Source organism: Abrus precatorius, unplaced genomic scaffold (genome assembly GCF_003935025.1).
Source record: "Abrus precatorius isolate BTA unplaced genomic scaffold, Abrus_2018 Scaffold7, whole genome shotgun sequence".
Lineage (NCBI taxonomy): Eukaryota > Viridiplantae > Streptophyta > Magnoliopsida > Fabales > Fabaceae > Abrus > Abrus precatorius.
The window spans coordinates 12181790-12205163 of record NW_020874417.1 but is presented as its reverse complement, the minus strand read 5'-3'; the positions used below and the strand labels follow the sequence as shown (position 1 = coordinate 12205163).

General features: G+C 30.1%; 1 protein-coding gene across 3 annotated transcripts; it reads left to right on the top strand.

Annotated features, from left to right (window-relative positions):
* The first annotated feature begins 14272 nt into the window (after positions 1 to 14272).
* LOC113872084 (probable methylenetetrahydrofolate reductase) lies at positions 14273 to 21994 on the top strand. 3 transcript variants are annotated; one of them, XM_027509335.1, is made up of 12 exons: positions 14273 to 14467; positions 14783 to 15199; positions 16213 to 16273; positions 16379 to 16461; positions 16734 to 16907; positions 17659 to 17832; positions 17943 to 18043; positions 18139 to 18250; positions 19055 to 19135; positions 19213 to 19390; positions 20995 to 21329; positions 21470 to 21994. In XM_027509335.1, exons 2-12 carry the CDS (start codon positions 14792 to 14794, stop codon positions 21551 to 21553), a joined length of 1791 nt encoding a protein of 596 aa, XP_027365136.1. In that variant the 5' UTR covers positions 14273 to 14467; positions 14783 to 14791; the 3' UTR covers positions 21554 to 21994. The 3 variants fall into 3 exon arrangements, with proteins under 3 accessions (XP_027365136.1, XP_027365137.1, XP_027365138.1); XM_027509336.1 differs by having other exon boundaries at positions 14281 to 14426; XM_027509337.1 differs by having other exon boundaries at positions 14372 to 14426; positions 14585 to 15199.
* The last annotated feature ends 1380 nt before the right edge of the window (positions 21995 to 23374 follow it).

Below are 23374 nucleotides of genomic sequence, written 5' to 3'. Positions count from 1 at the left end.
TAAGCCTTTTATTCTTAGCCCAAATTTTCCTATTTTGCAAGTCATTCCCTCCTTGTATTGTATCCTTTGTAACATGTTGCATGTCCTCACTCTTATCCTTTGGTTTTGCATTGATCCCCGTCAATTCCATCTTTCCCATGGTTCTTGGCGGTTGTTTCTTTTTCTTACATTCAACAACAAGCCAATCACCATGATTTTGATTTTGAATTAGATCTTCCACATTACTAGCTCCAAGATTTTCAGTAACTAATAGATCTTTCCTTCCATTTAGTTTTGGGATATCAGCATCGTGCTCACCAACTGTCGGAGTTGACATTACCTTCGCCTGAGTCGTCGTATCTTTCATCGGGCTTTTCCGTTTGTCTCCTGTCACCGGTGTTACACTATCCTAATTTGGTCAGGGTCTTCATGTAGTTTCTACCCAAATGCCATAATGGCCACATTGAGCACAAATCAAATGAAGCACTTCATATTGGATGTGATACCGGTGGCCTCGAAGCCAAACCTTACCAATCACAGGTTTGGTTAAATCAATTTCGATGTATACACACCCAAATTTGCTTCGATCTGCTCTAACTATTATGTTATCCACCCGCACAAGTCTGCCTACCATAGATGTCATGCCCAGGATTGCACTCTCATCATAAAATACCATATTTAGGTTAGGAAAATATATCTATACTAATGTTCTTTCAACTTTTGTTGTCTCTGCAATGAAATCTAGATTTCGAGTACTCACGGCCAAGTAATGATCAAAGACCATCCAGGGACCCCATGTATTACCTTTAATCTATCCTCCATAATATCAAACTTTGCAATGAAGAATCCATGTCCTATTTCTCGAATTTCAAAACCAGCTTGCAACTTTCACATTCTAGCTACTTGTTCTTTCATAATCTTGTATCATATGCTCTTCCCAAGCAACTTAATGACTAGGGCATCCTTCCATGATTCACAAAGCTCCTCAAATACACTATCTTCAACATAAATCATAAGGGCTAAGGGATCCTCATTCTCATATTCCACTTAGAATAATTTCTCAGCAAACTAGTCTCTCTTAGCAGATACATGTGTAGAAGTTTCTCCTAACACTTTATCACGGAACGACACTTTTTTAATCATATTCTCCATCTCTGCACCCCCACTTACTCCTCTGTCTGGTGGCCTTGGGGGAAGGACAACAGTGGGGTCGAGAAGACAAAGTCAACCATGCGAGAAGTTAAATCAGGCCAGACCTATGCAAACATTACTGTAGGTACAGAGTTACATGTATTAATTAAGATTAGAAGAAAAATACAAGAGAACTTAGACATAAATTAATATATTATATTAGATGAAAACATATTAGAATTATAAAAAAAAAATACTAAAAGAAAGCTTTTAATGAACATGTGAATATGAGTTTGTAGGAAAGATTGAAAAATAATTCTTAATTTAAAACTTAAATTAAAAATTAAAGATAAAAAATAAAATAAAATAAAATAAAGGTAATCAAAGAACCAACTAATAAATAAAAAAAATCTTAAAGTATATTTGGAAGGATGTTTTTGAAAGAAAAAGAAAGGAAGAACATATTCTAATTTTAAATTAAAAGAATTATATATTATTTATAATAATAAATATATTATTAATACATTATATTTTGTTAATATATTAATTTATATTTTTTATTTTTAAAAATATTAATTTTAAATATATTTATTTAAAATATAAATTTATGGCCTCCCCTCCAAAATTTTTCTTTCCAAACAACCCTTTAAGATTAATTAAATTTTTATCTTTAAACTTAATCATTATATACATATATATATATATATATATAATATAATCTTTATATTTTCTTTCATAATTTAATTTTAATCCTAGATGATATGATCCAATCAAAAGTTGATACTTCACATTAACTCAACGAACTACGTTAATTAGAAGAAGTAAAAATAAACTATAAGAAAAAAAAGTTTAAACTATATTTTAATAAAAAAATATATTATAAAAAATTTTAAAGAAAAAAATACTTTTTAAGTCAAATCTATTTAATATAAAGATAATATAGATTGAAAAGATAATTAAAAGGGAGTTTTATAAATAAAAAAATTTAAAAAAATACATGACTTTTTAAGTAGTTAAGTAATTATTAATTAACTTTTGATCTTAATTATACACATCTAATTGTATGGTCTTAATTTAAAATTTTCACAATTTTAAAATAAAAATTATTTTTACTAAATGTCATGTATAATTAAAGTTATTTCACTTAATAATTATATATATATATATATAAAAGTTTGATTTGTCTAAAATTTTATATTATGATTAACATGAAGTTATCACAATATTTATTAATTAAATTTATAAAAATATTTTAAAAATTATTAAATAGAATAATTTTGATACATGATTGCTATCTATGTAAACATTCAAAATATTAAGATATGCTAACTAATAAAACAAATTTTAAAAAAAATTATATTTCTAGAATTTTCGTATTTGAATATTTGTATATGCAATGCATGTTAGAGAGTTATAGGAATATATTCTTTAATGTAATTTTTTAATATATTATTAATTATTTAATAAAATTTATTAAAATTATAAAAGAATCATCAAATTAAAAGTGAAAAAAACTTAAATTCAAATAATATTCATAATTTTTTTTAAAAAAAATAGTTGATAACTAAAAAATGTTATTAGCATTTTACACAAATAAATTCTTGTCTTAGTCATATTTTTTATATCTATAAATATTGTGTATTTTGTGATAAGTTTTTATCAAACTTTTTGTTAAGATTTATCCCTAAAAAGTTATGAAATTAGAATTTATTCTTTTCCGTCAATTTCCTTCTATTAAGTGTTGAGCTCAACACTCCTACGTGGCATGCCATGATATTTATTTTTTATCATTTAAAATTAATATTTACAAATAAATCTCTGAACATATTTTATATATTTACAAATGAGTCATTTCTCTTTCCTTTTCTTTCTTTGTTGTTAGACACCTCTCCCCCTCTTCAAAATATTATGCTTTAGTTGGTTGTGTGTCATTGGGCTTTGGTTATGACGATTCAAATGCTTACAAGGTATTGACACTAGTTATGGAGTAGAGAACGTGGAAGGGAGTGTGAGATTGGGATAAGGGTACGGGGTGATGTTCGGGGGAGGAGATTAAAGAATGGAGTAGGAGAGAGTGTGGGACTGGGTAGGGGGTGCGAGATGGAGTGGTTGGGATAGGGGAAGGGGTGAGTACCAGAGAAGGGTGTGGGAATAGAAAAAATATGAAATGGATAGTAAGGAAGGAAAAGAGAAAGATGTGAAGTTGAGAGTGGATAGCAGGAGAAGTACGGGGGTGGGGGTTAGAGTTAGGGAAGGTACAAGAAAAGGGAGGGGAGGAGAGAGGGTAGTAGTAGGGGAGAGGTGTCGAAAGGGGTTGGCAGTGGTGGAGGGGAAAAGGGTGGGGTTAGAGAAAGTAATATACCATAAAATAAATCTTAGTGGTGATTCCATTTTTGCTGTTGTATGGTGTTTTGCGTGCTTTGTGATCTTGATTACTATAGATTTAGTTCTTGGCTTATCTTGAATGCAAGAATTGATCTAAGTTCCATTAGTTCTTTGGATATTTACTTGTAATGATTGAGAAAATGTTGATTTCTTGAAATCCATGCTTAAGGTATTTGTATTTGTAGTTTCTCAAAATTATATGAATTTTGTGACCAACGCTGGAGGAATATTGTCAAAGATTTGATTTGTGAATAGAGCATCTATATGGAGTTATCGCATAGTGATCATCTTCATTTCATCCAAGCTATTAAAGGTAGTGTAGTCACCAAAGTTCCTAATGTTGCTCATGGACAACCAAAACTTTTGTTTAAAGATGTTAAAGATATATATGATGGCTTCGTGTTTCATAATAATGAGGTAAATGTTGAAAGGTCATACTTTTAAGTAATTGAGGAAATAAATGTGAAAATTGAACCTAACATTTCATTATGTAATGTCAATAATGGTGGTGATAAGAGAATCAATAACTTGGATGGTGCTAGAAAGGGGTGTAGGGAAGGGGAGAGAGAAGAGTGGGAATGGAGGAAGGCAGAGGGGATTGTGGGAAGGAGGAAGAGGTGGAGTTGGGGGAGGGAAAAGATATATTAAGCAATCAATCAAGCTTCTATAATGTTTTTCATCAATTTTATCAGCTCTATCATCCTTACTAAACTTTTCATTTTAGTTCATTGGAGATGTAGTGCTTTTGCAATCCTCCACATGAAACTTTTTTAATATTTCCTTGGCATAGTTCTTTTGGTAAATGAAGATTTTACCATGATCTTATTTCACCTCCATTCTCAAAAAGAAACTCATCAAGTCAAGATCTGTCATTTTAAACACTTTGAGCATTTTAGCTTTAAACTTCTTTATGAGTTTCTCATCACTTCCTGTCACAAGCAAATCGTCAACATAGACAACAATAATGATTAAATTTTCATCTACCAGTTTCACATATAATGCAGCTTCACTTAAACTTTTGATAAATCTAAGATCTTGAAGATGATCATTTATCCTGCTGTACTAGGCCTAAGACCATATAAGACATTCTTCAACTTGTAAACTTTCTCTTCCTTTCCTTTGATTAGAAATCTGTCAAGTTACTCTACATAAATCTCCTTTTGCAAGTAACCATTTAGGAAAACAAATTTTACATCTAAATGATCAACTTTTCACCCTTTGTACGCAACAAAGGTAAGTAGCATTCTAATTGTATCAAAGCATACGACAGGAGCAAATATTTTTGAAAAATTCACTCCGAGCATAGCCTTTTATCACCAACTTGGCCTTGTATTTATTTAGAGAACCATCTAAATTGACTTTAGTTCTATAAACTCATTTAACCCCTATAGGTTGTTTATGTTGAGGTCTCTTCACTAGCTCCCAAGTGTCATTTTTTTTTTCAGAACATCTTCAGTTTTTCCTTCATTGCATTTATCCACTTTTCCTCCTTCTTGACTTCTTCAAATTTTGCAGGTTCTAAGACAACCAAATTACTCTTTTGATAAACCTCAGACAATGACCTTGTACTTCTAATAGGAATGTCATCTACACTATCTTCAAAGAATTGTGGGGTTTCTAGCAATTGCTTATTTATTGGCTCCTTTGAACTCCATTGTTGATCTTCCATAAATTTGACATCTCTACTTACAAGAATTTTTCCATTTTGTGGTTGAAAAATTTTACAATCTTTGAAGATGTTGTTGTATCCAATGAAAATTTTGAGTTCTGCCTTCTTATCAAGTTTATTCCTTTTAACCTGTGGAACATAAGAGAAAGAAACACAATCAAAGATTTTTAGATTGTGTAAATCTAGTTTGTACCCAACCTAGCCTTTAATTGGAGTTTTTTTAGTTCAAGACTCTAGTTGGAAGTCTATTCAACAAGAATACAAAAGTGTTTGCAACCTTTGCTCACAACTTCTTTGGCAACTCCTTTTCATACAACATACACTTTGTCATCTCCATGACATTTCTATTCTTTTTCTCACTTACACAATTCTGTTGTGAGGTATAAGGTACAGTAAGTTGGTGCTCTATGCCAGCTTCTTCACAAAATTTATCAAAAATATCATTTCTGTATTCCTTTCCATTGTTAGATCTTATTGTTTGCAATTTACTACCACTTTGATTCTCCACCAATGCTTTATATTTCTAGAAAATATTAGCAACTTCAATCTTGAATTTAAAGAAATAAACCCAACAATATGTGGTATAATCATCAATAAATGTAATATAGTGTTTATTACAATTTAAAAATGACACTATTCGAGGTCACCCAACATCTATGTGTACCAGCTACAACTTTTGAGTTGCTCTTTAAGTTAATTGAGGAAATGGTTTTCTAACTAGCTTATCATATTAGCAAGCCACACAATTAGCCAACTTATCTTTAAGCATTGAGACACCTTTCACCAAGGCATGTTTTTACATGTATAAGAGTCTAGCAAGGTGAAAATGTCCAAGTCTTTTGTGCCATAGTTCAGCATTGGTGGTTGTATTTGAAAAAGTTATTTGCTCCTCCTTTATTAGATTTAAAGCATATCTTTTAGCTTCCATTTTCACCTTGAATACGTCTTTTCCTTTTGCATCTTTGATCAAGCATCAATTGTCTTCAAATATGACTTTGAAGCCCTTTTCTACAAGTACAACACTGAGCAAATTTTGGTCAATATCAGGCACATATAAAATATCAGAGATATATTTTAGACCTGTTAAGCTTTTAATAGCAACAATTCATTTTTTCTTGACTTAGATGAAATCACCATTTCTAATTTTTACTTTGGAAACAATGTTTTTATCCATCTTTTTAAAGAGTTTCTGATAATTGGTCATATGGTTTATGCAATCGCTATCTATTAGCCATGAGTTACTGAAACTATTGCTTGTAGTAAAGTATGTTGCTACAAAAAGTTGCTCGTCTTTTTGTTCCTTTGTAGTCACCTATACCTCCTCTAGTTTAGACTTGCAAATTTGCTCTATTTGTCCCATATTACTGCATTTTTACACTTGACATTTGGCCTCCATCAACATTTTTTCTGAGGATGGTTTGTCTTTTTGCAATATGAACAAGGAGGAAAAGTCACATCTTGCTGCTTGTTGGAGCCTTCTAGTTTTTTGTATTTCCATTTGTTGTTCTTCTTGTCTTTACCACCTTTTGAGTTTTATGCCTTTGTATGAAAAGCACCTTGTACCACCTCTTCTTGTCTCATTATTCTTCTATGCTCTTGTGCTTGTAAAGCATTTATCAAATTTTCTAAGGTGATGGCTGATAGGTCTTTTATTCCTGCAATGCTAATATCTTCGATTCATATTTGTTATGTACAATAACCAAAAATTTTTACACTATTCTTTCATTAGAAAAGTCCTTCTCGAGAAGTTGCACTTTATTTGCTACACTTAATAGTCGGTCAACATATCCTTTAATTATTTTTGTCTTCTTCATGCTTTGCATCTCGAATTCTCTACCCAATTGAGCACTTGCATGCCTTTGGTTCTTTCACAACCTTGATATTTAAATTTGAGATAATCTCAAATCTCTTTGGCAGACTTAAAGTTCATAATTCTTGTAAAAATAATTTTTGACACCGCAGAGAAAATGCAATTTTTGGCTTTAGCCTTTTTGTCTTTCTATTTTTGTGATACCTCATCTGAACCAACGTTGGATTTTTAGGTGATTCAGGAACATTATAGTTTTCTTCTATTGCCTCCCAAAGATCCAATACTTCAAGATGACTGATCATTCTGGCAGCCCATGACTCATACTCCTCACCATCAAATATTGGTGATGGACCTGTTGTGTAATGTGATTCTCCCTCCATTAGTATTTCTTTCAACTCACATATTTCTCAAAAATAGGAGACCAATTTATTGTTTTTATTTATATTGATGAATATAAAATGTAAAGAGTAAAGAAAGACGGATGAAGAGATATAACTTCATAAGACATTTTATTCAAATATAGAGTAAGATATATATAAAACAAACCAAAAACAGAAATTATTGATAAGTAAAAATCACTAACAAATCATTTTTAAAAGATAGGACTAAAACAAATATATTCTAATAGTCAACATGACTTTTATTTTAAATAACAAATAACATAAAATCTTATCTGTAATTTATTTATTGATTAATAAAGTTCACATAATCCGAATTTTCATACTAATGTTGAAATATTAGCTAAGAGAAAATTGTAACATTTTTCAATGTTCAACCAAAAACACAACTTAAGTTAAGAACAAATTTGAGAGATAATATTATCAATACATTTCATCCAAGAGTTATTCATTTCATGCTAATAACAATAGTAGTGAATAAAATAAGACAAGTAACTAAGCAGAACTTGAACAGAAAAATAAAATAAAAAGGAAAATGAAATATAAAAAAAGAAAAATAAAAAGTTCAAAATTTTAGGTTACTAAAAGAAAAGATGTCATGTTAGTAGCTAATACAATTTTTTCTAGTTGTGAACAGTACTTTTAAAAAATTATTCACTTTCTTTGTTTTCTATTTATTTTGCTTATTTTCTATTTAATCTTATATTTTTTAAATTTATAAAGTAAACATTAAAAAATATTTTTTGCAATTAAAAAATATAATACCATCATTTCCAACTCATTTATGACTTAATTATATTTTATACAAATGTTATTAATGCACCGACATGATAAAAAGATACTGTACCCTCTCATTCAAAAAGTAACAAAAATATCACCTTTCTCAAATATATAATAGAATAAATGAAAACAACAAGTTTCAATAAAATAGATATTACTAATTTGAATTTTTGAAAAATAAAAACTTAAACATGCAATATTCAAACGATAATAATAATAATAATTGAAACTTTAGAGAATACGTGGTTTCAAGTTTCAACAAGACAATAGGAAGTTCCCACCTACCGCGCAAGTTACTGGCCCACCCCACTAAGTCTTTACCAACTTAAGCCACCAACCAAGGCAGCGACTACCTAAATTAAAAGAAAAAACAATTTGGTATTTGACAGCAGTCAGCTTTAACATAAACCGTAACAAAGAAAATGAGATTTTGCTTTAGCAATGAGAAACTCTCGATGTTAAAAGAAAGCAAATAACAAAAAGAAGAAGAAGAAGATAATAGTAGTCTTTATTTTGAATTTATGAATTGCGTACTGAAAGCCTTTTGTCGACAATTGAGTATCCCCTATCTACAATAATTCTTGCCAACAATTGCTGCCACAGTACCTGTCACCGGTCTTAAACTAATAACACTGAAAAGAAAATCACCAATAATATCATTTTAGTTATCACGTAACAATATAATTGAGATTGAATGAGTTTGAGTAATGGAATAAAATTGAGGCTTATTTAAAGTAGTTGTAATAAATTTAAGAATTTAAAAATATTTTTTTTATAATTTTGATTTAAATATTTTGATTTTATATTATCAAATTTAAATATAAATTATATAAAATAGTTATAATGGTGGCTAAATAGCCGTAGTGACAATAATAATTAATAGTAATGACTACACTAAAGAACGATGGGTATGATAATAAAGAAAGAAGTGACGATAATAGTAGTAATACTAATAATAATTATTAAAAATTATTATATTTAGGACTCACATTTAATACATAAAATTTTTGTAAAATTATATTTCTTTTTGAGTAACATAATATTCAAACTGAATATACTTTTATACTATATTAAAATTGAGAATGAGCTAAATTTAAGAGTGTGGAAAAAAGTAATTTAAAACTTAAATAATTTTTTTGTTTAAAATGCCTTAACAATTTAGACTCATGGCACTATTACATTTTATTATCTAGCACTTTTTCTAAAATTCAACTTACTTTAACTAAGTTGTGGCTTTAACTTTTAACTTAGTGTCTTGACAATTTAGACTCTAGTTATTATTGTATTATATTATCTAACACTCATAGGCCTTTGTGGCTTGCATTTTAACTTGTATTTTTTCTTTTAAGTTTAGGTATATGTTACAAGTTTTTTTTTTCTTTTTTTTCATTTTGTATTGTTTGTGTTTATGCATCTTTTCTTGAAGTTTTTTAGATGCTACTAATTTATTATTTTATCTTTTTTTTATTTATATTTTATGCTTCAAGTATTTTAAAATCAAGCTCTCATATTGTATTAGAAAACTAGACCTTACTCACTCTAAAAAGTTAACTTATTGAAAGAAAGTTATTAGAGCGTTATATTTTTAACTATATTTTTAGTTGATGTGAGACATTTTAATAATAATAATAATAATTTTGTGACTAAAATGATGATAGTGATTGATATAATGGTAGTAACATTGATGATGACAAAGGTAATTTATTGAAGATGATTAGAGGTAATGATGATAGCAAAAATGTCAATGATGATTGATAAGTGACTGAACGATTTATTTTTACAAATAAAATATAATTACCTATTCAAAATGGTTTTTATTTTTAAGTTATAAAACTTTTAAGAACTAAAAATAGTCCTTAGTTTCATAATTTCATTTTCAACATTTTGTATTTCATTTTTAACATAGTTTTATATGCATGTCACATAGAACCTCAGACTTATTTGGTTGGAAGGTGGCAACAATGATAATGATAGTGAAATAATAATGATTGATGATAATAATGATGGTATTGAAAATAATGATAATAACTAATAATAGTAACAATGATAGTTGATGATTAGTAATAAATTAATAATGAAATAGTAGTAGTGATAATATATTAATATTAATAATAATAGTTATGGTGAATATAATTAAAATGGTAGCAGTAACAATGGTAACAAGTGACAACTGATAATGTTAGTGGAGAAAGGAAGATAGTCATGACAATAATAGTTAATTGGCAGTGATGATTATAGTGATAAAAATAGTAGTGATAGCTTGTAGCCAGAGTAAGGATAATAGAAGTGATGAATGAGTATGGTTGATGGTGACAATAATAATATACAATTATTTTTCATGAATAAAAGGAATTGAATGAATTACAATTAAAAACTAATTTATTTTTTTTTAGAATTAAAGTAGAAGTGATTCAAGATTAAGTTAAAAGTCAATTCAACTCCATTTTGTGAAACATATTTTGTTTAAATTTTATATTCAGAGACACCTCAAACGAGTCTTAAAACTACTTTTAAAAAGGGAAAAAAAGTGTTTTAAAATTACATAATAAATTAAGCTCCATTTTATTCAAACATATTTTTTCAAAAAATTACATTTAACATTCAATAATCACAAACTTACAACCACTTGAAATAGGCTTTTATTGCACCAATAATTACTAATATTTATTTAAAAAATCACTAATATTAGGAAAAAATATATAGATATGATACATATAGTGATAACAAAATATTTAATCTTTCTAAGATAATTAATATTAACTATTAGAATTTATTTTAAATAATAAGCTTATATTTATTTTTTAAATGTTTAAAAACCAATTATCTGGTCAATATTAATTAAATCATTAATTTTATTTCTATATTTCAATACAACTAATAAATGATTAAATAATCATTTTAGTCTTTAACTTAGTAAAATAATTTTTATATTAGTTATTATAATGAACTATTATTAATATCTAACTGTGTACTTTACACATCAAGTTTTTGTTGACACTTTATTTTATATAAGATATTGAATATGATGTCATATTATTATAGACAAGCATTATTAACTTTACTTTATTCTTTTCTATAAATTTTAATCTATTATCTTCTCTCATATCTTATTTGTTATAATATCTATCATAATTAAACGACTCATATCTAATAGTGGAATCAGATGGTTAGGAGTGAAAATAAACTCTATCATTATTAAGCTATAGTATAAGTTTATCTCCTAGATACATGAGTGCGTATTTCACAAACGGTAGGTGAAAAATTTATTTTTATGATTTGAAAACTATGATGAGAATACAAAAAACAATTACAAATCTTAGTAGATTTATTCTATGGGTGTCCTAATTATAGGATAATGTATTTACATTAATATTTATTTTTAAAATAGTCTATATTTTTTCTTTCAATAATTTAATGTGATTTTTTTTTATTGTGCAAAGTGGCCAACATTGTTGACACTTTTATTGGGTGAAATTAGAAAATAGTAGTATTGTTGTTGAAGACTTATAAGATATAATGGTTGACATATGAAAATATTGAAAGATGAATATTGGTTGAAAAAATAAAAATTTAAAACTTGAAACACTAAAATTTTTGTAATTGGATAATGTATTGTAATTTCTTTTACTTTTGCAATGACAACTTGGGTGTTAGTGTTTAGGAAAATAGGAAGTAGAAACTATATATTTAAAATTTTGAAAAATAGTTAGTTGTAACATTTAGGATAAAATTCTTTAATTGATGTTTTATTTTATTCATAGTGAAACATTTAGGTGTCTTCAATTTTTTTGATTTTTATGATTGGTCATTATTATTATTATGTGGTGCAACATTAGGCTCATTAAGTGCCCATTTGTCCTAAACTCATGTAAAAAAATTTTTATTGTGTGTCATTCTTTTTATAACTAAATTCAACTTTCTATTTTTTCCTTTTTCTTTACTTCAAATTTACTCTTATCACTTTTAAATTGAGTTATATTTTTTCCTAAAGAAGACACTATCAACACTATACATAAAAATGTACAATTACTGCACCATTTTAAACCTTTTGGAGCAGTCACCTTCTAAAGTAGAATAATATAATTGTTCTATAATCTTTACTTGTAGAGTGATTTCATGTATAAAATGCTCTTTAAAGTTATTTTAGAAAATAATTATATATCAGTGTCATAAATTTCTTTTTCTTTATCTTCTCTCTCATCACCTTTACTTATCTTTTCCAAACTCTTCTAATCATCATTACAAAGTTGATAATATAATTGCACTAAGAAAGATTTAAAGAGCAATTTTATATTGTCTTGAAGAACCATTTAAAGTACTCTAATAACTAGAAGACAAAACTCATTCTCCAAATATTTAATATAATTGCATTCATTGATATTTGAATTAGAGACCACAATTTAAGTCAAAATAATTATCTACTAATTGATCTACATGTTTCCTGATAATTATAAAATACCTGTAATACATGTAAAAAATATTAGTAAAATTAATAAATTAAAAAAATATGGTTATTACTTATTTTTGTCTAAATAATTAGACACACCACTAATTAGATATTAAATTAATGATGCAAGTCAAAACATTTTTTAAGGAAAAGTATAAGGATTATTATTTTTCTTACTTTCTATAATTAATTTTTCCCTTGTCAATTAAAATAAAATTATAGGAATATATTTTATATGAGATTTGAAACATATAGCATAGCCTTTAATTTTGAGATCACTCCTCCTTACTATAGGCTATGAAGGTACTTTTAAAAAGTTATCATTTGAAAATAGAGATAGCAAATTAAGATAGATTTTATAATCTTAATTTGAAGTTAAAGTTATTTAGAGTTAAATATATGATTTTGATTATTTTTAAATAATTATCCACACATATTAAGAATTGCCGTGAAATTATGATAAACTAACATCAGAAACCTAAATATAGCCATCAATGCCAATGAGATATGTGTTTTTGGATTAAATAGTTATTAGGTCTATGCACTAATATATTTTCACCCTAACCAAATTTTTACTAATTTGAATATTAAAAAACACCTTCCCTAGAACTAGCTCACAACTTAAAAGTTATTGTCAACTAACACCTGAAGACCCCAGTGTTAACGAGGCACCCATCTCGACAAGTCACTATGCATCAAATATTATTTTGTATTTTTATTTAATACAATAATATTGTTATTAGAAAAAAAGCTAACCTGACGAGAGAATTACTTTTACACCACTATAGATATTGATATATTATACAATAATTAAATTTATTTAAAACATGAATAAATTTTGATCCTTTTCTTTTATATTCATCCGTATAATTTAGTTATTTATGCAAGTTTTTACTTTTTTGAGTCAGCAATCAATAGTTTTTTAATAAGTAAAAATTAATCTTTTATAAAAGTTAAAACAAATGTAAGTAAATATTAATTTAACATTAAAATAAAAAAATACAGTAATTGATATAAATAATTATGAAATTACAATTTAAAGAAATAAAAAAGTTTTATTCGGATCTTTTTCGTAAATAGTCTAAACACACTTGTGGATGTTTTTTTTTTCCTTTAATTTTAATATTATTATTTTAATCACTTTTGATAACGCTTCAAATTTTATTTCAAAGACAGTGCTAGCTGAACCCATTTTAATTAAAGCGATGAAAATAGAAATATCTCCAACTTTTTGTTCCATGATTTATAATTTATTTAAGTGGAAAATAATTGCCCCAGTTGTTACCATCAGCTCTAATATTTAAACTATTAAAATTTATATTATGCGTAACATTGTATATAATTTTTTAAAAAATACCATAAAATATATATAAAAAATTATTAGTGTCTATTTTTGTATTCAAACAATTTTTATGATAAAAATAAAAAATATTAAACTCAACTTTAAAATTAATAATAAAATATTTTAATGAAAAAAGTATTTATTATTATAATAAAATTTTATTAAAATTTAAAAAATTATTACAATAAAACTATAATAATATTTCTTTTAAGTGAAATTTTATTAATTAATTACTTGAATATAAACAAAACCAAATAAATGCTTAAGCTGAACTATAAGCGCTAAAATTGTGAAATGAAAATAAAAAAATATATATTATGACAGGGAGAAAATTTGAACAGGGAGCTGGTAGCCACCAACCAACCATCCTCGAGATCTACCTCCGTCTCTCGTCTATAAATAACCAGAATACGGGTCTCCACATTACATTGAGCGCCTTGCTCTCTGCATCAGTATCTCTTCCTACCTCACTTTACCTCATAAAGGTACCACATCTCCTTGTATTCCTCTCATTCGTTCATTTCAGGTTAATTATTGATTGGTCTTATAGTCAGTGAGTCCTTTCAAGTGTTGCGTTGCGTTGTGTTGCGTTTTTACCTCTTTTTAATTTCAGGCCATTGTTAATGGTATCGTTTATTTGCAGTTCATAAATCCGATCTAGAACCTTAACCTACAACTCTCTGCATAATTATTGCTTTTGGGCTGAGATCTACAGGCACTTTGAATTTGCTAACGAATTATATATATTAACCTAACCTTGATGTGGTTGGAAAGTGAATTGAGTAGTTAATTGTTGGATCTAGCTGATCTAGTGCTTTGGTTGGTTGGTTGGTGGGCACAGGGATAAAAGATGAAGGTGATAGAGAAGATACGGGAAGCAGCAGCGACTGATTCAAACAGGGTGGTGTTCTCATTTGAGTTCTTCCCGCCAAAGACTGAAGATGGGGTGGATAATCTATTTGAGAGAATGGAGCGCATGGTGGCTCACAATCCTTCATTTTGTGACATCACTTGGGGTGCTGGAGGGTCAACGGCTGATCTAACATTGGAAATTGCCAACAAGATGCAGAACATTATCTGTGTGGAGACCATGATGCACTTAACCTGCACCAACATGCCTATTGAGAAGATTGACCATGCTCTCCAGACCATCAAGTCCAATGGCCTTCAAAATGTGCTTGCTCTTCGAGGTGATCCTCCACATGGTCAGGACAAATTTGTCCAGGTCGAAGGTGGCTTTGCTTGCGCACGCGACCTGGTATCTCATCTCCAATTCTCTCTTTGTCAATTTTATAATTTTAATTTTCACCTCTGAGCAAGTATGTAGTTCTTGTACTTCATATATCTTTTTGAGAATGGAAGGACTTTGTGAGTAGAATTTTGTTTAACCTATATTTGTCGAAAGTATTTTTGTTTAATTGTAGACAGACTGACTTTCTTTTAACTATTCAGTGTCTCATTTGTTATGCCAAATGACTTCCTGGAAACAGATGCTGTTTCCTCTCGGTGAGGAGATGTTTTTATTTGCGTTGGGAAATATTTTTATATCACTACAGCTCCCAACATTGGAAATATACCTGAAAATACAAAGAATCATATAGCTTTTTCTAATCAAACTTTCAAATACTTAGACAACATTTTCTGGTTAGTTATGGAACATTATACTGCATTCATTGTGATGGTAGAACTTCAAGCTTAGAATAACAATCACAAAGCCTTATCTCATTAGGTGAGGTTGGCTTCATGAATCATACAACCTCATTGAGCTCAGTTAAAAGTCAAATTCTTAAAGATATTATTTACCAAGGAATTTCTTTTACTAATTTCCTCCATAGATCTTCTAGGTCTCTCTACCCATCTTCATAGGGCTAAAAACCATGCAATTCACCAATCTCTTTCTCTCTCTCTCTCTCTCTACTCTGTGCAATTTGTCTCCAATGGATTGCTTTGCATTACCTTAATCAATTTTTTGTCATCTACTCCTCAATAGGTGCTACTCTAATATCTTGTCATTTATAGTTACTTCTTGCAATTTGTCTCCAATGGCTTGCTTCACCTTAATCAATTTTTTGTCATTTTCTCTTCAGTACGTGCTACTCCAATATCTCATCATTTATAATTACTTCTTACAATTCTTTTCTCATGTGGCTCACATCCATCTTAACATTCTCATTTAAGCTTAGTTTCAGAAAATTTGATACTAGCTGTTGATGTTGTTTGGCCACTTGCCTGGTCTTGAGTCCTAATTTATGGCTGCTGATGTTTTTGCAGGTGAAACATATCAAAGCCAAATATGGTGACTATTTTGGCATTACAGTCGCTGGTTATCCAGGTTTCTTGCTTTTTATTATCATTATTTTTATCACTTTCTCTTGGGCGCTTTCTGTTTGTTGTGCCACCATCATTTGCTCATATAATTTATTTTCTTTTTCTTCAGAGGCGCATCCAGATGTTATAGGAAGTGATGGGGTGGCTACACTGGAAGGTTATCAAAATGATCTTGCTTACCTGAAGAGCAAGGTCTTGTCACTTAATTAGAATCCACCTACTTTATGTGTAAAAGTTTTATTCATTATTAGTTCTAGAACATAATTTTAGGGAGTTCTTTTAATCCGTGATTAGAATCCTTAAACAAATAGGAAAAAAAATATTGATGAGAAATGCTGCATTTATTGATAAATTTGGCTTTGCAAGGAAGGGAGGGCCAAGAAGGGTCATTTTGCAAGGAATTTTTTCTTTGTCTTTCTGCCTCTTTTTTAACCTCATTTTCTGAGTTTATGTTCTTTCTATAGGTTGATACTGGAGCAGAGCTGATTGTCACCCAGTTATTTTATGATACGGATATATTCCTCAAATTTGTGAATGACTGCCGCCAAATTGGAATAACTTGTCCTATTATACCTGGAATTATGCCCATCAATAATTACAAGGGCTTTCTCCGCATGACTGGTTTTTGTAAAACAAAGGTAAGAAAAAAAATTGTATAGACCTAGTATTAAATATTCTAAATGTTTAAGTTTAATAATGTCAAGGACCTCTTAGGAACAGGGTTGGGGGTGGGGGGTTAGAATGCATACAAAATTATTTGGATGTTGAATATTATCTTTGTCTCCATGTATGCTGGAAGAAAAATATCGATTGTGCCCTTTGGAACATGAGAATATTAATAAAAATCAAACGGCAACAAGTGTATAGAGGTTGCATTTTCAGGTAAAAATTTATAATTAGATTGATAGTATGCAAATTTTATTGTTAACTACTAGAGCCTTAACCCAACATGCGTTGATATCTATTCTGCACTCTGCTCATGCATAAAGCTATCAGTTAAGGTTTAGGAAAATGCTGAAAGAGTAGAGGAGTAGTACTTTAATCCCTATGAATATGATTTTGATATATCATTTTTTGAAGAGGTTTTTGATGTTTGTTTTCAGTTGATAGAATAACCTTCCACTAGGTGGACTATCTGATACTTGGATAATGACGGTGGAGAAATAATATAACTGCTACCTTTGGAAATCTTATATCTTATATGTGTTAATAATATTCAATTGACGATCATTTCCAGTCAGTGCTTGAAATAATACATAAGTTCGTAATGAAAGTTTTCACACAATATATCTCTGTTTAGTCACATGCATTTGCTTTTTACCAATTTGTTATATTAGTCAAGTGTCATGGACTCTAATATAATGTTTCATTTTCAATGACATAATCTAGATACCAGCTGATATTATTGCTGCTTTAGAGCCTATCAAGGACAATGAAGAAGCTGTCAAGGCTTATGGAATTCACCTGGGAACTGAAATGTGTAAAAAGATTTTAGCTCATGGAATTAAGACAGTGCATCTTTATACACTAAATATGGAGAAATCAGCATTAGCAATACTAATGGTTGTCTCCTATTTCATGTGATATTCTGGCTTGTGATATGTATATTTTTAATGTTATTTTTGAAAGACTTCATTGAAATTTGAAGTTGATATTAATGTTATTGCTGGCAGAACCTTGGCTTAATTGAAGAGGCCAAAATTTCTAGGTCCTTACCTTGGCGACGCCCAACAAATGTCTTCCGTGTTAGAGAAGATGTCCGTCCAATCTTTTGGTATGTTGCCTTTACAATAGCCTTGTCTTGTTGCAAAATATAAGAAGGGTGTTTGTGTTTGAACGATTTCTTATTTCTTTATGCAACTATCATAGGGCAAATCGTCCAAAAAGCTACATCTCAAGGACCATAGGATGGGATCAATACCCACATGGGCGTTGGGGTGATTCTTGTAACCCATCATATGGTGCATTAACTGATTATCAGGTGCACATGGTTACTTAGTGATTTAAATTTGTGTATTTTCCTCTTTTATTTTCTTTAACTGATGATTTTAAACTCCATACCTATTGGCAGAAAATCAACTATTTAAATAATAGAACATTTATCTGAAATAAATTGTTAACAAGATTTCAGTGATTACCAGTGTAGGCAAAATAAATAAAATGAATGATTGTAGTTATTTTAATTATTTAAATGCATTATACTTCTGTGATTTGAAACATTCGTTTTAATGCATTTTATTGCATTGTAGACAGAGCAATCTACTTTTAAGATGCAGAAACTAAAACAATGTAAAAATATAGTAGTCAGTGTAGTGATGGATGTTATATGTGTAAAATCTGCATTCTCCTACAATAAATAGGTTAATATCAAGGTTCTAAATTGTGTTGAGAGATTGCTGAAATTGTGAAAGTTGTGGACAAATTTGGTTGACACAGCTGCTATTTTGATTGTGATGTGATTGTGGAAACCTCCAACACTGCAATATTGTGGATCCCCATTAAAAAACCTTGGGCTTAATATGAATGCTATTGGTGCCCTACAATGAAAACGGGTTTGGGTGGCATATTTTTTATTGTGATAGGAGGCTGTATATACTCTATACTTTTGGAAAAAATGAATAGAATAATATTAAAAGGAAGGCTGTATGCACAATCTAATTAGTAAATGGAATAAAAGATAAGGAAAATAAAAGAAGGAAGAAAAATTAAACTCTACGTTGGAGCTTTAGAAATTGCCAAGTCTTCTAATTCTGCTGCTGCTATAATTGATCATTTCTTTCTGCAGTTTATGCGGCCACGTTCACGGGACAAGAAGCTTACTGAAGAATGGGCAGTTCCCTTGCGAAGTGTTGAAGATATTTATGAGGTAGAGTTACTGTACTTGGGATGTTGCTGGAGTATTCTTACATGTCAACTAAATTTATGCCTTTTATTACATATCAGAGATTTAGACTGTATTGCCTTGGAAAGCTGAGAAGCAATCCTTGGTCAGAACTTGATGGTCTTCAGCCAGAGACAAAGATCATAAATGAGCAGTTGGAGAAGATTAACACCAAGGGATTCCTCACCATCAATAGCCAGCCAGCTGTCAATGGGGAAAAGTCAGATTCTCCTACTGTAGGTGAGTGTAAAAGAAGTTGATTTTATCCATGCATGATATTTTCTGGACATAAGATTAGAGCATTCTTATTTGTTCTAGCTATAGATAGATGGCCTAACTTTGTGATACAAGTTAGATCGTTGAATATTTCTAAACATTACATTTTGGAATAAGTTAGAAGCAAGTGCTAGGTAATTGTAGCAGGATGTAACTATAGATAGCCACAGTTATGTCTTGAACAATTGGTATGGTCAAATGTATGGCGTGATGTAGGAAGCATTCCCCCTCCTGTCCTGATTTATGCATATTGTTAAGATATCCTGCAATATTTAGAAAATGGCCAGAGTATTCCATACAAGACTCGGGCAATTATCTCCCTTTGAGATAGCTTACAGGGGTTGAGTTAGGCCCAACCACATCCATTTCTAGTATATTGTTAGAGCCTATCTAGTCTTGTTATTAGGCTACCCATAGATGTCCAATCTTATAAACTTTATGCTCTAGATGTCAAATCTGGGTATGAGTGGTGCATGCCAACTGCCAAGATATCTAAGCCTAAGAATATAGTCAAAATATTCCTTAAAAGACCTAGGTAATCTTCTACTAGCTTTTGGGGTTGAGTTAAACATGATTTATTTCTAATACCATATCTCGTGGTCATTAATAATGGTAAATGTCATGGCATGATTTCAATTCCTTCCCCAAACTCTAGACTTTGATAATTTTTACTTTTCTATCTATTACTTACCACTAGTTTAAAGGTTTTACAGTTAGGTGGACCGCCTTTGCTTTGGTCTTTCAGTGGGGTATCGTTGGTTTGAAATATTCTTGCCAATGATTAGTAGACATGTTAACCCTTAACACTGGCTGTTTGATTTGCACCTTGTCTTCAATTACCTGAATATTGAATCATGTGACTTGGATTAAATAAGGAATTCCATAAAAGTAAATCTAAATTCAAAGCATCTAATCCAGAATTTTTAATTGTTATTAAAGCCATTTATCCCAACGTTCAGCTTCCTGCATACCTGTCTGGTAATCAGCTGGTCTATGCTAATGAATAACCACAAGTTAGAAAGGTGCCTCAATTTGGGATACAATACAACCGCTAGTGGGCAATTTGTTATTTGTCTCTATAGTTTCTTTTGTTTTGTAATTCCATTCCAATTGTTTTTCCTTGTGTTTTGTTGGTTCGTCAATACTGGTCTGCCAAATCTGATGGCTATGCTAATGGTTAACTTACAGCTACTTTTTTTTTTTTTCAATTTATTTTTTGTTGGTATAAAATTACACTATTTTAAATGTGATGCATAGGCTTTTAAATTCATTTTGTTGATTGCCTAAACTACTTTAAGCTGACTATTTTAAATGAGTTTTTTTTTTTTTTTTTTTTTTGAATCAACAGTATTGAATTAGGTCTGGCTATACCACTTCATATGGACTTCACTTTCTTGTAAAATGAATAATGAAGATTGAAGAGTACTGAAAACAAAATAGGGATACATAATTTATATTGGGATTTTCCTGAAGACAATGTCCAGTGCAATTTATTACTGTTGGTATTCTTGTCCATCTTTTGGTGGATATGAGATATGCTAAATCCTTTGTTTTGGTATGTGGCCTAGGCTGGGGTGGACCTGGTGGGTACGTTTATCAGAAGGCATATGTGGAGTTCTTCTGCTCTAAGGAAAAACTGGATGCACTTGTTGATAAATGCAAGGATCGAATGTCTCTAACTTATATGGCTGTGAATAAAGATGGGAGGTGGAGATCTAATGTGAGTCAAAGTGATGTGAATGCTGTGACATGGGGTGTCTTCCCAGCTAAGGAGATAATACAACCAACCATTGTAGATCCCATCAGCTTCAATGTATGGAAGGATGAGGCATTTGAAATTTGGTCAAGAGGATGGGCAAGCTTGTACCCTGAGGGTGATGCATCCAGGAAATTGGTTGAAGAGGTTGGTTTTTAAAGCTACGTTCCTGTAAAACCTTGCACGCTGCCTTAAACAGAAATACTACGTATTTGATGGGAGTGCTGTGTTTTTTTGTTTTTTGCTGTTTTGTAGAGCTTTGATAATTCTTTCTATTTGTGTCACAGGTGGGGAGCAGCTACTTCTTGGTCAGCTTGGTCGACAATGATTACATCAATGGTGATCTTTTTGCTGCCTTTGCAGATTTCTAAGACGAGCTTCTTGTTATATTAGTCCTTTAGCTATTTATTTCTAGTGCTTGTCAAGTTCTTTTTCTCTTTTTCTTTTCTTTTCAATATGATGATTCAGTTTACATATATGATTCTAAGTTGGAGTGGCAAATTGATTGTGTAGACTGTCACAAACATCTTTTGTCATTCTTCCGAGTCGCATGAGTAATTTGTTGTGTCAATGAATCACTTATACGTTGAGTTGAAGACAAGTTCCTCATGCCGTTGAATTTGATGGTTGTATCTGACCGAATTCCTGTTTCTAAAAATTTATGAGTGAAAGTAGAAGATCGAAGTCTTGTCTCTTGTGTCTTGCTTCTATTTCATGAGTAAATACACAAATTACTCCTTGACAGCAGCACTTAGTTTACTTTTAATCCTTGTAAGTTGTCTTTTATAATATAGTTCTTTAATATGTTATTTCACAATTGGTCTTCGCAACTGTCACTGCATAATTTTATTTTTAAAATCTTAATTTTGCACATATTTTACTCACTGCATAAATTTTTGTAAGGAAAGGACCGAAATGTAACTTTACACATTTGGAGACTATATTGTATAAAGTAAACTTTTAAGGATCAAAGACAAAATGTCACTTTTAAGGCTCATTTGTATATCTACTTAAATTTTAAATATATTGCCATTACTAATTATATGATTGCTCGCTTTAGCAACTGCCATTGTCCGTCTATTAGAAAATTTGATAGCTTCATGTGAAAATTTAGAAAGAAAAACTAGCTGGAAAGATTTACATATAAGAGAAAGCTGTGGGGGTTGAAATTTTCCTTTACCAAGTGGAGAATATACAATTTAGTATTTGAAAATATACTTGTGCTGTTTTGGTTTAAGAAAATTTTCATTCACCCTCTAAGACCAACTTTGTTTTTTGAAACAAGTAGTTAAGAAAAAATATTATTTTTTCTTAATTGCCGCCTCCTTTTGCTGCATTTTGACGTAGTTTGGCTCTGTTGGTACAATTACCTTGTTTCAAATTTGAAAAACTTTAAAGCTCATGAGAATAATAATGAATTATACCAAAGTTAGTCAACACTAACTCAAAAAATAGAAAAAATGGAGACAAAGCTCACAATGATGAAATCAAGGAAGAAGGAATGTTGGTGATAGCATGAAGAAAAAATAGAATGTGTAAAGGAAGAAGAAAAAACAGAAGAAAATGGATTAAAAAAATCACTAATAAGATAAAAGATACCATCAATAATGGAAGATAAACACCCACCTTAAAGAAGGAAGAAACCAAACGGTAATGGCTACAAATTCAAAGGAGAAGAAAATTAGGATTCCAAAAGAAAAGCTAATAGTTGTATTTCTTGAAGATAAAAAGAAAGAACACAAATATAACTTCCCAGGTCCACAGAATGCTAACATCAAACCATGATTGCGCATTTAATACGCACGTGACACAAAGATGGCTATGCCAACGGTTTGGTGACATGTCACGCCTTGTCACTCTAATTGTCTCCTAAAATTCAAACATGAACTATACACATGAAACATTCAAGTGACTCCTTAATATTTGAACGACCACACACCCCAAACATGACACTACCAAATTGCCCTCCACACTTTCAACTTGGGCCAACCACCCTAAAAGTACCCTAACCGATTAATTACATATTTCTTCTAATTAGACAATCAAGGGAACTCAACCTCCTCACTCTCACCTCCACCTTCCCACTTCATAGTAAGACCAAGCTCGGGGACAACTGATTTGGAGTCAAATACTCGATTTGGAAAACTCGCCACTGACCGCAGCCATAAACTTTATGTTGTTCATAGACTACC